Genomic DNA, 18,889 nt, shown 5'->3' on the forward strand with positions numbered 1-18,889 from the left:
TATTGCATTTGGATGCACAACATACCCACACTATTAATTGAGTCACTGACACAGTTTGCATTTTGGGAAAAGTGCTTCATTTAGGCTAATATTTAAAATAAAATTGACATGGTTTTTATAATTTGAGTCACACACAATAAGTAAATGTATGGTTACATGTACACATGTAAACGTATTTTTGGGCATCTATAAATGTGCTTTTATTTAAGTTTCCAGAGCTTTTCCCATGTGTATCTCTCAGTCACAAGCAGCACGACTGGTGCTGAATAAATATATGGTCACATGGCAAAAATTGTGTACATTTTCTTATTTTATGTTTATGATGCGACAGCGTACCCCTCTTTTCCATACTGTTTTTGCAATCCGTTTCATCTCTTTTTTCCACTTTTTTTCCCTTCACTTTCTTAATCTTCTCTTTTTCCCTTCAAATCCTCTCTTTCTCCCTCTCTGCTCTCTGTTCACTCATGGATAGAGATAGAAGCACAGAATTCTGCACTGACCCCTTCAGGTCACATTAAAGGTCGCCCAGCTTAACACACTAAACCCTGAGGGCCTCTCATCACCTTCATCCTTCGCTGTCTTTAGATGTCTGATGCGGATAGAGGGAAAGAGGAAGAGGAGGAATCACTATCACGTCTCGTTCACTCATCCATCCTCCATCACTGGTCTCGTGGATCAATGGTCTTTCCCTCTGCATGGCTCGCTCTGACTGAGTTTTGCTGTTATTTAGGGAGTTCAGCGTGTTGTGCATTTCCTTCTTTCTGTCATTACTTCCTCATGATTTGTGACCTATGTAGGTCATATGACAGCAGGAGAAACTAGAATGACAATTTGCTGGAATTTAGTGTAAAAACAGGGATTTTCAGTCCTTTTGAAACCATGGATCCCGGGTTCCTTAAATGTGAGAACATACCTTGATTTAGAATATTATAATTTAGGATTAACTGGTAGTAATGTAAAAATAATAATAAAATAAAATAGTCTATTTATTTATATATTTTTTGGTGTATTTATTTATTTACATTTTTACAATATTAACTTTTGCAGAGTATAGTGTATCTGTTGGGTAAGTTATGAATTCACATTGCTTTAAGTCTGTGTAGGTACCGAAAACTCTAGCCTTTCATGAATCAAATTACATGAATGCAAATGCGAAAACACATAATGAATATGACTGAAATCCATTCAGAATGTGTTTTATCAGCCTAAAGAGAACTGAAACCTCAACCAGCGTGTGACAGATCGGGAACATTAGCCATTTCTCTGTACCGCAGCTCAAGCCAGTAAAATCAGAGAAGGCTGTTCCCAGAGTCTCAGTCTGTCTGTCCCCTCTGTGCTCCTGCAGAATCGTGGGCGACTGGCAGAGAAACGCGCCATCCCCTTGCCGCCAACACGGGTGCCCAAAAAGGAGCTGGCCTCCATTTTCAGCAGTGACGACAGTGAGGGCAGCGAGCGGGCCAGCGGAGATCATGCAGACATCAAGCAGGAAGAGCTGCATTACACTATCATGAGAAAGAGGTGAGAATTTGTTGTGTGTGTGTATATATGTGTGAGTGGGCAAAAAGTTGAGTGCCAATCCCAGTGCCAGGGATTGATACATCAACCATAATCTGCTGGAAAGGGGCTAGCCATATCAAACATCTGTATAGCACCAAAGAGATTTTAACACCCCTTAGGTCTTTACCCTCATAGCCCCTTATTTTGACACACACACGTACCCTCTAACACACACATATACACTCATTTACTTTTCTGGCAGACGCTACAGACGCACACAGGATGTGCCAACAAAATACCCATGCTTGTGAGCCCACAGGATACACACACAGAAATAAACACAAGGCCTTCTTATGAACCAAAAAGTGATATTGTCGATGAGGTATTTGCAGTCATGGCAACTTTCTTGATGCCGTAGATCTCAGAACAGTTTGAGTGGCCACCTGATTAGTTTCCTTTGTGTTAAAGTTAAATTAACACCTTTAATATTTCAGCATGTACCTTAACCACATACACAATTCTATTTTGGTTGTAGCTCTTCTTAAAGACTGTGGAAAGCAAGAGAGTACTTGGTCACCATAGGCTAAAGGGCCGTTCACATCAAGGATGATAACTATGAAGTTTTAATAATCTTTTTAATTCTACAAGAATAGGGAAGTCCAATCTACAGCTATAATGCTAACAACACAGCTAAACAATAGCATTCAGAATGATTTTTTTCCAGCTGGTGAATGATAAAAACATTGATAGCCAATCTATGGTTGCACTATGGTGAGACCATTTCAGTAGCTGAAAGTACCATATAAAAATCGTTGAGTATCATGGTATATCAAAGCACTTTTTTTGTTAGTGCTTTAAATGGCCATTTAAGTTTATTTTTATATTCATAAGTTGCATGCATTTAAAAAAAAAAGCATGGACGAAATCTTTCAAAACCTAGTGAACTACTTAAGCAATTACTCAACTCACTCTAAACACAAATATTGGTTATCACCTTTTAATTACACTAAGCATTTTTGTTGATACTTTTTAGTATTTTTTAATAAAGTCAACACAATTCATTCTGGGATTGTGATCTCTGTGAAGTATATATTCAGCGCAGCCTTAGAATTTGGCCTAAGTGAGACGGCATAATTAAGTTTCCCATTATTTGAAACAGTCTTAATATTTGCTATCCACAAAAAATAAAACCCATCCAATGATGTGTTACAAGTTCCACATCTCCATCTCCAATCAGTGCGAGGGAAACGAAGGAATTCAGTGTTCATTAAATCTTCATGAGCTGTGTTTGGCCTCCCTCCTCTCTGGCACACAAGCCTGAAGAAGCTTATGAGCCTGCGGTCAGTGCAGCAGTGAGCTAAGAACGGTGGCTGAAGCGAACGGTTTTTCCGCCAGCGTTTTCCTAAATGCATCACAGGTGATAACTAGCCAGCAGATGTCAGCCCTGGCAGGTGAGTCTGGGGAACCACATTTTTGTCAAGATCATCTCCGCTTCTACTAAAGAACTTGTTGAAAAGCCCGGCCTTGAGGTTCTGATCTATTATTAAGTATTCTTTAATCACTAGAGCATGCCTTTCAAAGCTAGCTGTTGCTTTGAGACTTCAGGTCTTTAGGTGATTTTTCACTCAAGTTTTTTGAATTGAAGTGTCAGCAGTAGTTTCGGTGGTGTTTGCAGTGAGAGTTTGTGTTGGCGGTGTCTGCATGCGCTGCTGTGGATAGTTGAATCTCCAGGAAGCTTCAGTGCTTCTAATGAGAAGAGTAAGAGAAGACAATATTCTCTTTTCTCATTAGCAATTTGTCTCTTGCTAAAAATGTCTCGGTTAGCCCTAGCTCCTGTCAGGCTTTTTTAGAGCAACCGCCAATGCGTCTAGCGATAATTTGACTTATTTAGTTGCCTTTCTGTTTAACACCTCTTTTGCCGTGAAGATGTGCCATAATAGCTGTAACTGTGCAGTTATACACTTTTTTTCCTGCAGTAAATGGCGAATGAATTCCAATGGTTGAGTCATTTGAGTATAAGAGGCTTGGGTTTATGCCCATTGGTGTTAAGCGGTAAATTTGGGTCATTACACAGCACTGTTGGGATATCATTCTCAAGGCAGCCTATACGTACATATGAGGTTGTGCCCTCATCCAGCATAGGCAGGTCATAGCTGGATCAGTCCATTTTCTTGAGCCTGACAACCTAACACAGGATGCTAGCTAGCTGTCATACTCATAAAAAACATCACTGGCTAAAACGGAGTGATGTGAGGGTGCTTTTGCTGTGCTGTGCAGTGTGCACTGAAAACACCAGATGTGTTCACAAGCACAACTTGAATATGATTATGTTGTCGAATAAAGAAGGGCTCCGAGTTCTTACCTTGGAGCGGATCAGCCCTGAATGCCCAGGTACAAACCTAAGCCCTCATCTGCACGACTTTCTTGGTCATTTCCTTCACTCAACCACCGATCCGCTGGCAACCACTTACCCTGTGACACCAAGGACGGCACAGGAACCAGAACCGGCAAGCTAAACTTATTACAGTGATCTCCCCCCAACACTTCAGACGCCCGCGCGTGAAGATGCTAATGAATTTAAAGAACACTTATGACTGATATCTAGGGCTTTTACCCTGTTAAAGGCGGCGGACTGCAAGGAGCCGCGTGTCTCCTCTGTTCCGGGGCCGCTCACCTCACCCATACTTTACTCAGATGAGGATCTGACCGAAAGAGATAATGGGATGTTCAATCTATGAAATTAAATTTCCATTGAGCTGGACTGGGTAAGTGAGTTGTGGAGGGGACTTAACAAATTGGATTTAGTGAATGGATGGTGAAGTATGGGGAATTCTTTTTTGCATTTGGTCGTATTTACGCCTCATCATTGCAGTTTATATTAGTGTTGTGGTAGAGTGTGCATAGCATTTCTTCAGTCCAAATGTATCTGCTAATATGTACTATATACAGTGGGGTTCCAAAAGCATGAGACCGCTTCTGTTTAACGGTTTTCTAATTTAATGCAAATTATATTATCAGCTTAACATTAAAGTTGCATTTAAATGAACTTCCGAATGTCTCAGTACTTGTTTTTTCTCTTTTGTTTTAATGAGAACTTTAGCTGCATGATCGATGTTTGTTTAAAACCTGATGATCATATTGTCCAGCATGATTTGAGATGATCCAAAGAGCTTCTTGCGCATCAATGGAAGCACGAATATCTGACCATTTGTACAAAGAAGTTCAATGACACAAATTTACTTAAATAGGGAAGAATCTGATATTTTTATTATTCATTTTTTGTTATTATGTTTCTTTTGTTTTACAGTTTTTTTTTTTAATCCTAAAATTTTGTTTTGTTTATTTCCAGGTTTAAAAAAGATTTTGAATCCCAGATTTTCAGATTTGTATTGAATCTCAGACTTTTGGACCCCAATGTACTTTAACATCATGCCCAAAAATATTAAAAAACAAAATATGTACAATTTTAGATGCGGGCCTGACGAATATATGTTTGCGCAATAGTGCGCGTTTAGTTTTCAGGGGATTTCCAGCCACTGCCGTGAGAAAAGCCAATACACTTTGACACCTTAAAGAACACTCCCTATATCTTTTAACCAGATTAATGTTAATGGTCAGCAGGTTTATAGGTTATTAGTCCTCAGTCCTACTGTATCCTGCAAGCATACAGACCTTTCTTTTTTAGAAAACAAGCTGCGCTTAGGCTGAAGCGTAGTGCTTGGCTTGGCCTTTTATATTCCTTTTATCTTAGTGATTTCACATGTGGAGGTTGAGGGTCTTCAGGTCATGATGCACTAGAATGAGTCTAAATACCATACTGAATAACAGAATAACAAGTTTGGTTTTATAATATTTGAAATGTAAGTAAAATCGGCTGATAAAGACAACGGCATGCGCCAACTGGAAACGTTCACTTTTGCCTTCTGCTTTAGCAATAAAATGTGCAAGTATGAGATGTTTGTCATAGTATTAGTCTTCAAGGTCATGCCAATCATTTTCTGAAACCTACCTGTGCACAGTCAGGTGTGTCAACACCAGAGCTTTGAGAATTGCTGACTGCTTGTCTGTGTCATTACTGAGTAACCATCATGGATTATATAAGATAGTATACTTACCCAGAGGACAACCTGCTAAGAAAAGCCTCCAAAAAAGATCGCCCATCCCATATGATCTATTATGTTATTGCTAATGTAACGATAAAGCCAATTTCGTCTCTTGTGTAAAACTACCTGCCATTTAATTGTTGATTTACTTAGGGCACTCTCACGATTTTTGTTGATTTTTCTTATTTACAACCGATGGAAAAAACTACAGAAACATAAGTGGATTAGATGAAGTAGGGGAGGAGGAGGCAGGTTGATTCCACAGAATGGTGGACCCTCCCCTTGAGCACGAGGGACAGGGAAAGGAAATAAATCAGACAACTGTTGCACCTGTCTGGATAGAAATACTGACTGTCTTCCCCCGGGTTTCTGCGGCCTCTTCAGAGAAGGGCCTGACCTGTCTGTGTTTGGCATTAGAAGCGTTTGTCCAGCAAGGCGTGCCGTCCTCTTCTCTGGTGGCTGTCTGGACCTGAATGTAAGCACTCGGCTAGCCAGAAGTGGAAATCAGCTGGTCCAAACCTCAGGACCGAAGCCAACCCAAACCAGCGTCTTTAGCTCACTGTGACTGGCCAGGCTCTTAAAATGCTGGTATGTACAGTCAAGGGCATTTTCATCTGATGGTTAAACTGTTTTTTTAAATTATAGCAATATTGTTGAGTGCCTCAACACTGGGTATTTTTGAAAATTTTACTCTGATAAACAACAGACAAATAATAGACCCATATGTTATACATTTATGGGAATGTCTAATAGCCTGGTTGTGAATCATTTTCTTTTAAAGGTTTTTTGCACTTGCAAAGACATTCGGAAAATGATGACCAGCCGCTTGCATGAAATGGTCTAGGTTAAGGATGCCTTAACTTTTTTTGCGTAAGGGCTGTTTTTGTTTGGCTGGTTTTGGTACGGTTACACAGGTTTAATAGAATCGTCCATATTCAATCATCTGTGTGGTCTCAGGAAGAATTGATGTGTACTCAAAAGTTTACTTCAAGTTCAAATGATGTGACCATGTGCGCCATTCATTCATTTTTGTTTTGTTAAAGCATTTCCCTGTGCAGTTCTGGAGCGTTGCATGACACACTGCTGGGAAGGGGACGTGATGCTGTAGGATTCCTGGAAAGAACCTTCTCTTAAGGCAATAATTAGTGGTTGGGTTCCAGTTCTGGAACTTTTAGAATGTCTAGGGCTCTTCCCAAGGAATGGCTGTAGGCTTACCTTTCTACAGTTTACTATTTACAGGAAAACGAGCCCTGTTTTTGAAAAGTGGACAAATGAATTCTGCTATGTTCGCTACAACAGTTTTGTTGATTTATACCCACACTTTCTAAATTCATAGGGCTGCAATTAAGGCCAAATCCAAAACATGCACACTTTTTTAAACATTATTTTTGAATGCGTATTTTTAACTTTAACTGGTATATTTCAAAACATTTTACCATAGCGATGCTATATTTTAAAAAATCTACTTTAACTCATCAATTAATGAAATTATAGAATCATTTGTCATTTCCCTCAGAATTCGAATAGTTTTGTTGTGAAATATATTTTGTACTTTCATTTTGTGTATTTATGTCAGACTTGGTGTGAACCGTCTGTAGCTTTTGTTTGCAGTTTCGTTATTTCTGCGAAGATTTTCAGTCATCCAAGTGATTGGATGGGATATAAAACAATAAAATTGCTTTGAATGTAACTGTAGACCACTTGTTCATGTAAAATCAGTCTGTATTGTGCTGTAAATAACTTTGGTATAAGCATTTGCTAAAAAGTAAACGTATCGCATTGAACACGCATCTCAACTCCCTGCACTTCCCTTGCCTGTCAAGCAACGTAAAAAGTTATATCAGTGAAGATGTTTTAATCAGGTGTTGTTTTCCTGTTAGCATCTCCTTTGATTGGTTTTGCTTCAACCACATGAGTTAATCAGTGTCATTAATGTCACATCTACAGAGGGCAGCTGTCTTTAAACAGACGTTGCACCACATCACACAGCTCTCAGGCTTTTTCCACTGTTCGCTTTTTCTAATTATCCAACACCGCAACGTTCAATGTGGCGGAATAATATTTTGTTTCACTTCTACTTTTCTGGGTTCCCGCATGCTTATCGACCTCCCATCAGCTTTTATAAAGCAAGAACAACAGGAAAGCTCAGGAGAACGCACTGCGCTCTCATTTATTTATGTATCTATTTCGATATATATTTATTGCTCTCCTTGCTAGCTGAGGCTTGGCTGCTCAGTCTGAATGTGAGCAGAATAACAACAGAGAAAAAAAAACAGAAATATAGATTTCCCCCCCCCCTCAAAGTTATGATTTTGCTGCTCTAGCATTGCATTTTTACTGGTTTTACTGGACAGTATGTAAGTGGACCTGAGATCTGTGTTCAGAATGATTGTTTAGTAAAAGTAATAGTGAAATTCTCAATTTTGTATCATGTTTGGCCTTTTTTTTACAGTGCCAGTTCATAGTGCAAAACGTCTGTCACTTTCTGTAAAAAGGAGGCATCCTCTCCACATGCCTTCCCACTTTCAGCTTGGCACCGCTTTGTGTGTGTGTGTGTCAGGGTGAGACTATCAGCGCTGTGTTCAGTAATGGTGTAAGCCCTGGCGTCAGGATGCCCAGTCTGCCAGCTCTCTGTGTGACCTCTATATCTGGCGCCAGCTCTCGTCTCCCGTGTCACTGCAGGGGCACTTTCGCTGGCACTATTTCCCTCCCCGACGCTCCCGCTGCCATGAGGAACACCACGTCTGTCCAATGGCCTTCCGAGTGCCTTAAAGTCAAGTCAGTTCATAAATACCTGCCATTTAGCGGATGATTTTCAATCAGTCATATTTGAATTTTGCAGAAACTTTTCAGTTGCAGTTAGAATGAATGGGGATTAGAGTTTTCAAGCTTAAAAATGTTGATACATTTATCATAAAAATAAATAGTCTGTACAACTTGCTACTTAATAAACATATGTCTGTATACCCGATTAGTGAACAAATTATTCTTTGGAGTTGCATCTGTTCGGTTAATCAGTTCGGGTCACAAAACCCTTTTGAACGATTCATTCACTGATCCGGTTTGAGTCGAGTTGACTTGAGTTCAGCTTATTGAATCAGTGATTCAGTTGTGGAGGTTCTTGAGCAGAGCTCACTGGAGGGGAAGATTATCAGTGAATAATTTTCATTTTTTTTGCGAACTATTCCTTTAAATCCCTTATACAGCTACCTATAGCAGGACTTTATCCCTTTAGCAGCACTTGAATAACAGTTCAGAGTCAAGCACAGCTCTGTGCAGGTGTGCAGCTGGTTTTCTCCACATTCAACCGCAAAACTCCTAGGCCTAGTGCTCCTGTATCAGACGTACGTCAAGAACAGATGGAAGTGCTTTCAACTCTGCATGTGTGTGCTGTGGTGAGGAAATGTGTCTGCTACCAGCAACAACACAGTTGATGCAAAAACCCATATCTTTCTGGCATCGGAAAGATGTTTTGCTGTTCGTTGCAATGTCACAGATTTTCATTTCGTTGTAAAGCACTGACTCTGAAGCTGCATTGAATGCCTCTGATTCATTTTTTGGCACCTTCCATATATGGTATTTAGGAAAAAAAAAAGGCTACCATAACTCCAAGTGTAACTCAGTAGACAAGTATGTCCGTCAAGCCACAGGGGTTGAGCGACGTTTCCAAAACTTTATATCATGGTAATGGGGATATATTCTACAGTATATTTTTAATATAAAATATTAACATAAATATTAATATTTATATTTTATATTAAAAATATTACATTTGCTAGAAATTCAGTCAAAATGTTTTTATACATTAAATAAACATGTAGAATAGTAATGCCTGTTTTTGACATTTTAGTGAATTAAATACTTTGCAACATAAAAGTATTTATTATATAAAATGTGATTAAAAGAACCAAGCTCACTGCACATTAGTTAAATTCTATATTAATGCAGCAAGTCACAGCATTGCTTTGCAACCGTAAACTAAATTGGCGTGGCTGTTATGTCAAAACATTCTGTAAATTGCGTCACAGACATACTGCGGTATAAACAGTATATTTTCGTTTGGCACATTTCTTTGGTTAGATTCTATATATTATTATACTGACCAGCCCTAACAATTTTTTCCACCTCAGTTTTAATATAAATTTTTAATTCATTTAAAAAAAATGCAAAGATGTTACAAAATGATACAATATATTGTTGCAGAATTATAGTGTGCTTATTTGTCAAGTGTTTAGTAGATCATTTTATTGTTAATACTGTAAATCATATATATATATATATATATATATACAATGTGTGTAAAATATACTATAGGTAATTAAAATATATAACTTTTCCTAGTTTAAAATCATTTTCACATAGGATTTTTTTTGTCAAATTTTATTCTTGGTATTAAATATTATTTTCAAGCCTTTTTTAACTAGTCACTATTGAGTCATCATGTCCCAGTTTGTTGCATGTGTGTTTTTTTTTTTGGTCATGCCTGGCGCATGTCCTCTTACATTGGGTCATATCTGGGGCAAAGTGTCTGTGCAGTTGACGGGGAGGTGTAAGAGGTATTGACCAGTTTAGATGGAGATTATGCTGATCGTCTTCACTGCGTGATAAGCTGCAGCTCATGTCCTAAGCGGAGTTGTCAGGTCCGCCCTGTGCTCCCCTGTGTGGGATCGCTGACTCAGGCAGCCAGATCTTAGCTCCAACCCTGACGCAGATTATGACCTTGGCCGCCAGTCGTGGGAGGCCTCATTAGCGGCCCTCACCGGGACAGCCCAGAAAAAGTGTGCTAATTAACCTGCTAACAATGTCCTTGCTTAGTGCGCTCACTGCAGAGCCTCTCTCCGAGGATAATAGCCTTCCTTAGCTGCCAGAGCGGGAGCTGGAAGATGGAGCTGTTGTTTGGACTGATGCCCTGTTAAGGGGATGGATGGGGAAACTTGGAAGACCTATAGAGAACGGCAGAGTTGTTTCCTAGATAAAGGTTAAATGGACCTTTGCGCTGTGCAGAGTAGCATAGTTTCATGCAAGTTTTTAATATTTTATAGTGCTGTTGCCAAATTAGAATTGACAAACGTCAAATTCTGAATAATATTTTAATCTAAATGCTGTTTAAAATAGTTTTCTACTAGAGCTTGAGCTGTATAAGTTGTTTGTATAGTGCAGCTTATATAAATGTAGCATATTCTGTGAAATCACTTTGCATACTTTGCTGGGAATTAATGTTTCTTTTATTGATTTATTTCAGTCTCATTTATCTTTGTATTTATCTGGGAGTTTGCCAGCCTCAAATGAAATACGAGTTTTCTGATCATAGATTTTTATTCTTGTAAATGTAGTGAATGACTGTGCTTTCGCTGCATTGTGTGTATTCATTATCTGTATTAGTAAAAATTTCTTTTATTTATATATATATATATATATATATATTTATATATAAATGTATAAAAGTAGTATTTTTAAATTAAACATTTAAAATATTTTACTAAATTATGATTTTACATATAATTTAGGAGTTATTTGTAATAATTATTTGACAAACATACTTTTTTTCATAATTTCTAATAATTTGCATTTAACAGTGCTCATGCTCATTTAACTCAATTACAGTATTATCAGTATTGTTATGCATATGTTATGTATAAGTATCGTTCATTTGATCTTGCCGTACAGTCGATCAGTGGCATTTCTGTCGAAATGACAAGTGAATTTGCAGCCTAGTTCGGTCATGGAGAATAAATTCCTGTATGTGTTGTGTTGTTTGTAGCTCAACTGAAAGCGTGGCAGGCTGACATTACTGAAGCCCAGCCTGTAATCTACAGACTGTAAAACTAGCATTTCGACTGCCACAAACAGCAGGGCCATGGGCCCACCACAGAAACACAGCGGATTGCGAGACTATGCTGTGACAGCCCATAAAAATGTCCCTCAGAACTCTCTCGACATTAGTGCGCCCCAAAGACCGCCAGGCTCTGAGAGATATGCATCTGATATTTGCTAAATGCTAATCTGGAATTTGAAATCATTGTGCATTATAATGCGATCAGAGCTTTAATCAGATTGCATTAAAATACTTCCATGACACACTTCTTCTATCAGTCTCTATAGAGACAACATGGCCCAAGCAGGACTTACATGGGTTAATGAAGGATGTGTGAGAAAAGGATGAGAGGGGGAAGGAGGGAGGAACGGAGGTTGAGGGAACGGCCTTGTCCAGTTCTAATCTGTAAACCCTTCAGTTGGCCTTGAAGAGACGACCTGGGAGAAGAAGACAAGTGTGCGGCATGGATTCCGGTCCTGGGCTGGGATCAGTTTATCAGTCTGCGAAGAGCTTTAACCCTCTTTCTTCATGTTTCATGTGTATATGGTTCATGTGGAAACATTATTAAAAAGGGTAATACAATATTTAAATATAAAATGATTTAAAGAGTGAAAATGATTCATGTGTAAACATAATTATAAAAGCTAATAAAATGTTATAAAATTGTATATATATATTTAACCTCAATATTAGTAAGATAATATCATTGATTCTTTGTGGGATCAGTTTTGCTCTGACAAAAACATATACAATAAAATCATTCCGCATAGACAAAATGTCAAATGTGACCTTATACAGTGTGGATACCTGGGGTCATTGTAATATTTTTATAAAATTATGTAATATTTTTCATAGACAAAGTTTGAAACATTTTATCAAGATGAAACTGTTACCATAAGATAACTAAGGGCCTCGGGGTTTTCAAGCTAAAGATTCATTGGTTTCTTCACCTGTCCAAAACAGCTGACATGATTGGTTCTCTGGTTGCAGTCACAAGCTTGCATATAAGGCCTTTTTGACACCAGAACATAAATACTTCCTTAAATATCACCGGAATTGCATACAAATTTTATTATCCATTCTAATTTCTAAATCCACACGCTCATGTTGAATGGTAAACCAGCCGCTTTTATTCGCCACTTATCGGGTTCCTTTATGAAATGGCAGATCTCTAGAGATTACTCTCACCCCCTTCACACGGCTCATGCATCTTCAGAGTCCCGAACGATTTCAGCAGAGCGATCATAAAAACCATAATCACCTGGTTTTAAGCTTATAAACTGCTTATGAGTTGAATGTGTTGATTAGAACATCTTAAGGTTGAAGATGAGACTGGATGAAACTCAAAATTGCTTGACGCAGGAATCTGTCAGCGCTCATTATACGCTTAAAATCCAAAAGACAATGAATGCAGATGCGAGGCAAAAGAGCCAAAGGCAGAGAGCGTTTCAGCTTCAAGGGACCAAACTGGAGTGCACCAGGTCGGCCGTGTTTGAATCAGTTGAGGTTGTTTGTGGTGAAATTACATTGGGTTTACTTTTTGTGTACTTTATGCATCATTCTCCTTATAACTGGTAAGTTTGATCATTTCAGTTTAATTGGACAGAATTTTATTTTTTATTTTAACTTTTTTGTAAGGATTTTTTTAAAATCCTGATATGCTAAATGCGTGAGTGTGTTTCTTTGTGTAATGAATCTGTGATTAGGAATCCCTAGAGATACTTACCCTCCCTCTTTCCCTTTCTCTCACTTCTTCTTGCTATATCTCTCACTCTTTCTTTCCCTTTCTTTGCTTTCCTTTTTTCAGTCGTGACAGTGACCTCTCAACGATCATCTCCAACCTGCACCACACCCGACAGCACGGCATGCCCGAGGGCCAGCCCTGCTCCGACCTCAGCTTCACCTCCGCACACTCAGGTGGGACACACCTAGAGACAGCACACCTGAGACACATTCACACATAATCGGAGATGAATGCTCTGTTATGTTATTATCCATGTGTTTATGGATATGAGGTGAAAACATACTTACAGAGCAAAAGAAAACACATGGACATGCATAGGAAGTGGTCTGGGTGAAAGTAGCCAAAAATGCTTTTATGATTATGATACACACTTGTCAAATCTGTGAAATGTGCAGAGGCTGACCTATAGTCTTGAATTATTGTTATAATTGCTTCTGTGGTTTTCTCTGTCTATAATATTCTGTTTTATTGCCATCATACTCTGTTTTTACAGGGTTTATCCTTTTGATTGATGTAGAACAATTACACTGACTGTGTGCTAGTGTTTTAATTTGGTTTAATTTGCATGATTGAGGGCTGTAAGCTCATTACTCGCTCCATTGTGGCCATATTCATTCCATTACTTAATGCTCTTGTCTTCGCCTCTCTTAGCACACACCTTAAACCACTGTTAAAGCTACTCTCAGTAAATAGCTTTATTTGTCATTAATCTCAGACCAAACAGAAGGACTACAGGACATGCTGTCTGTTAATCTCATTGGTTCTCTGGACCACATGGTCACCCACAGGTTGAGTAATTTTGACCTGGTTTTACAGTTACGTTTGAATGTTTTTTGAAGATTTATGTTGCATTTCAATATTTAAAAAAATATGTATGTACGTTACGGCTGAGCGATATGGCAAAAAAAAAAAATCTCTATTTTTTCAGAATGTTTGACCGATTCTCAATTTTTTACGATTTTTTAACAAGTCAACTTGAAAATGTAACTACAACATGATTCAAGTAACTTTTTATTTATTAACCCTCTAGTTAAAGAAATTTCTATTCCAAGTGCACCACACATGTTGTCAACATGATGTAAATGTTAAACAAATCACTTGTTAAATATCTTTGCAAAAAAGAAACATGAACTACAATTACATCTTGTATAAACTTGTCTTATACATATTATATGTTCAGAAATAATACAAGGAAAATGCTTGAAAAAAATCTAATTCAAAAGGACTGAGTGTCTAATTCTAATGTTTGGTAATATCTATTTTGGTAATATTGGTAATCTATTCAAAATCGTGATTCCTCGATTTATAAAAAAAATAAAATTGTTGCAAAACATTCAATTCGAATTAATCGATAAAATCGCCCAGCCCTAATGTATGTATGTATGTATTTAGTACATTTTATTATTTTAATTATTTTAATAACTTTTTGCAATATGTTTTTTTATTTTATTTTTAATAGTTTATACTTTTATTTAAAAATTTTTTTTAAATAATACTTTTTCATAAGTCTGAACCACCCACATGTTGAGTATTTTTGACCTGTGTGGTTTTACAGTTACACTTTAATGTGTTGTTTGAAGATTTATGTTGCTTTTTAATGATATATTTATATATTTTAAATGTTATTTAATTTTATTTAAACTATACTTTTTTCAAGTCTGCAAATGACTATTACTGTCACTAATTGCTTAAATTTAGACAGCTTTAGATTTCAATTTTTTGTTTAATGTGCACTAAAAAAGTAGTTATTTATTTTTAGTTAAAATTAATTTTAGCTTTCTAGGTTGTAGTGAATACTGCACAGTCAAGTCATACTATGGATGATCCTATGGGTTTCTGGTAAAATGGCCATATGTGAATATATGTGTTTAAATCCTATTACAGTAGCACTGGCCCAGCATAATGAAGTCTTAAGCTACCGTCTGAGTCCTCTATATCTCTCTGATCGTATGGCTCCAAATATGGATCAAATCACCTTTACTGGGCACTAGGTTTATACCAGACTAGAGATCTAAGGGTTGGGTTCAAAACCAGACCAGTACAATTTCCCATTACCTGAATGGAAGATGCTCAATTAATCGTAATCTTAATTGGAGAAGACACAAAGGAATAAGAGCGGAAGCCACCTGCAGCGCGGCTGATGACCAAAATCTGTCAGTTTGAGCGTTTAAAAGAGGTTTAACGGGTGCTGTACGCAGCTAGACTCATGTCTGTAAACAAGTCCAATCCGATCACGCAGCGTGTCTAATTCTGTCTGCCAGTGAAATTAGAGAGCCTCCGTCCCTGGGCCAGGTTAGGGGTCGAATGGATAGAACAGGCCCATTTGGAAGTGTGTTTTTCGCATGATCAGAGTGATACACATTTATTAAATTTTGCATTTGACCACATGACATTGCAAAATAAAGCATGTTGGATGCAGCAGTATGTTAAAGGCTGACCTTACATAAGCTTAAATCAACCAGACGCAAGTGTTCATTTTTCCATGTTCAGCTGCCTGCAAGACTCCAACAGCTTTTTTTGTTCCGTCACACAGTCTCTTTTACTTCCTTTCAAGTCTGACTTCTTCTGTGGGTATGTGGTTGAGCGAGAGAGAGAAGAAAAGGTTGGAAAAGTGCAGAACAAATGAATGAGCAGAGTGTCGTTTGGTATCAAGGGAGGGTGGACTGCAGTGTGGAGTCTCGAGACAGGCGGAGGAAGAGGAAGCCGACTGCTGCGCTGGGGTTGCTTTGCACTGGAAAGGCCCGTTAATTAAATCTGAGGGACAGACATGAGAGCTGACCCAGGCGTCAGCCGCAGCCAGTCAGCGACGGAGGAGAGGCGGCTCCCGCTCCCCCTCCCTCCCTCCCTCCGTCCGGCCGGCCGGCCTGCTGGCCCCAGCGAGGGATGGGGGGGAGGGCAGGGCGCCGGCAGCTCGTCTGGCTCTCTGTGTAGACTCCTAAACGTGGCTTTGCGGTCAGACCAGAGACTCTTAATAGGCATATAAGGTGTTTTTGCTTTTTTCCCCTCCCTCCCTGCCACTCTCATGCTTTCCTAAAGGCAGACAGGAGCGTCTACGTGAGGCTGCTGTATATCTGGACCAGCAAATAGGCATAGAGTCCCTGAATTTGTATGTTATTATCTACATCTTCTCTCTCAAGACACAGCATCTGCGTGTTTATACTGCAATTGAAGTGTCCAGTCAATGATGTTTGTTTTTTTCCCCACAAGTTTACTTGTTCTGTGCATGACCATCATTATATCTATGGGTGGGCCATAAGCCCAATGAACTGTAAATCGCTTGGATACAACAGTCTACCAAATACATCAAAATAATATATTTTATTATATATTATATAAAATATATAAAAAGACCTAAATCTTCAGTGTCACATGGTCCTTCATCATTCTAATATGCTGATTTGGTGCTGAAGAAACGTTTCTTATTAATGGTGAAAATTATTAATGCTAAACACAGTTACTGCTGCTCAGTATTTTTGTGGAATCAGTGTTGTTTCAAAAGTTTATAAAATTATTTCAAAAGTTTGGTGTAAGAAAGATATTTTAAAGATATTTATATTTTTTACTGTTTATAATTAAGAAATTGATACTTTTATTTAGCAAGGACACATTAAAATGATCAAAAATGACAGTAAAGATGTTTATAATGTTACAAAGATTTCTGTTCTAAATAAATGCTGCTTTTATTTTTTTATTTTCTATTTATGAAAGAATCCTATAAAAATATATCCCTGTTTACACAAAGATGTTAAGCAGCACAACTGTTTTCATCATTGATTCAACATTGAAATTCTGAAAATTCAGCCATCGCAGAAATAAATTACATTTAAAAATATATTAAAATAGAAAACAGTTACTTTAAATTATAATAATATTATAATATTTCATGAATGTGAAAAAGATAAGATTATTCATAACAAATGAATAAATTTTACATCAGTGCAAAAACAGCTTCACATTATGTAACTCTTGGGTTAAAAATAGTACATTCAAAACAGGAAAACAAATTTTATAAAACTGAAAGTTCCAGCTCTAAATTTTGATTGTTGTGGTAATGTGTTAAATCAATTCAACATCAGTTAAAAAAAAAGTCACATGTTGCTCAACAAATGAAAACAAGTTTCTGGAGTCTAGTGCATAACACCATTTTTTTTTTCTTAATTATGTTTTTTTTTTTTTTTTTGGTAATAGTTTTTTTTAGCATTTCTCTGTTATTTCATTACTATTGTATGTATGTAAAATAAAGCAGTCTGGCATAGTAAAATCCATCCAAATATACCATGATATAAACAAAATCTCCACGTTGACACATTGGTTGTCATGCAGCGCGACCAAAATTATGTGTTTTTTCACCCTTTTCTATCTCTGTTGATTCTCTCACGATTCACGAACGCCTGCCTTTCTTACATCTTCCTGCATTTTCCTCAACCACCTTTTGTCTCCCCATCTTGATTTTTCCCTCAATTGCGGCAGTTTTTTTTTTGCCTTGTTCTGTTGTTTTCTCGTTCTTTTTTCCCATGATTTTGATCTCTTTTTTCCCTGCTTGTTTCCCTCCCTCATTTTCTGTCTCTCTCTCTTTCTGTCTGTCTCTCCCCTAAGGCTCTCAGTGGGGGAGCAGCAGTAGTGGGGGGCGGTGCTGAATCCTCTGGGCTGGCGGAAGCGCCGTGCTGCTCCCCCCCCATAGCCAATCAATGCCATCCTTTCAGTTCTGGCCAAGCCCCGCAAACAGGGGGATCAATAAGTTATTAGCACCATTCTGTCAGCTGTAATGTGGAGATTGATTGGAGGTTGGGGCTCCGCCACGACGCCCGCCACTTCCCCTGCCTGAAGCGTGTCTAATTCTGTCTGCCAGTGAAATTAGAGAGCCTCCGTCCCTGGGCCAGGTTAGGGGTCGAATGGATAGAACAGGCCCATTTGGAAGTGTGTTTTTCGCATGATCAGAGTGATACACATTTATTAAATTTTGCATTTGACCACATGACATTGCAAAATAAAGCATGTTGGATGCAGCAGTATGTTAAAGGCTGACCTTACATAAGCTTAAATCAACCAGACGCAAGTGTTCATTTTTCCATGTTCAGCTGCCTGCAAGACTCCAACAGCTTTTTTTGTTCCGTCACACAGTCTCTTTTACTTCCTTTCAAGTCTGACTTCTTCTGTGGGTATGTGGTTGAGCGAGAGAGAGAAGAAAAGGTTGGAAAAGTGCAGAACAAATGAATGAGCAGAGTGTCGTTTGGTATCAAGGGAGGGTGGACTGCAGTGTGGAGTCGTGAGACAGGCGGAGAAAGAGGAAGCCGACTGCTGCGCTGGGGTTGCTTTGCACCGGAGAGGCCCGTTAATTAAATCTGAGGGACAGACATGAGAGCTGACCCAGGCGTCAGCCGCAGCCAGTCAGCGACGGAGGAGAGGCGGCTCCCGCTCCCCCTCCCTCCCTCCCTCCGTCCGGCCGGCCGGCCTGCTGGCCCCAGCGAGGGATGGGGGGGGAGGGCAGGGCGCCGGCAGCTCGTCTGGCTCTCTGTGTAGACTCCTAAACGTGGCTTTGCGGTCAGACCAGAGACTCTTAATAGGCGTATAAGGTGTTTTTGTTTTTTTTCCCTCCCTCCCTGCCACTCTCATGGTTTCCTAAAGGCAGACAGGAGCATCTGTGCGAGGCTGCTGTATATCTGGACCAGCGAATAGGCGTAGATTCCCTGAATTTCTATGTTATAATCTAAATCTTCTCAAGCCGCACCA

General features: G+C 38.7%; 1 protein-coding gene across 4 annotated transcripts in view; it reads left to right on the forward strand.

The window, feature by feature from the left end:
- The window catches only part of LOC107716107 (sterile alpha motif domain-containing protein 11-like), a 61,779-nt gene that overhangs the window by 16,640 nt on the left and 26,250 nt on the right, over nt 1-18,889 (forward strand). For 3 of the 4 annotated variants that reach the window (XM_016522435.1, XM_016522434.1, XM_016522433.1), the window contains exons 3-4: nt 1,346-1,518; nt 13,223-13,332. In XM_016522435.1, the coding sequence (XP_016377921.1) occupies nt 1,346-1,518; nt 13,223-13,332 (283 nt within the window). Of the gene's footprint in view, nt 1-1,345; nt 1,519-12,084; nt 12,990-13,222; nt 13,333-18,889 lie in introns of those variants that run through there. The other variant, XM_016522436.1, reaches the window with a different exon arrangement.

The sequence above is a fragment of the Sinocyclocheilus rhinocerous genome, unplaced genomic scaffold (genome assembly GCF_001515625.1).
Source record: "Sinocyclocheilus rhinocerous isolate Xijiao unplaced genomic scaffold, SAMN03320098_v1.1 scaffold148, whole genome shotgun sequence".
Taxonomy (NCBI): domain Eukaryota; kingdom Metazoa; phylum Chordata; class Actinopteri; order Cypriniformes; family Cyprinidae; genus Sinocyclocheilus; species Sinocyclocheilus rhinocerous.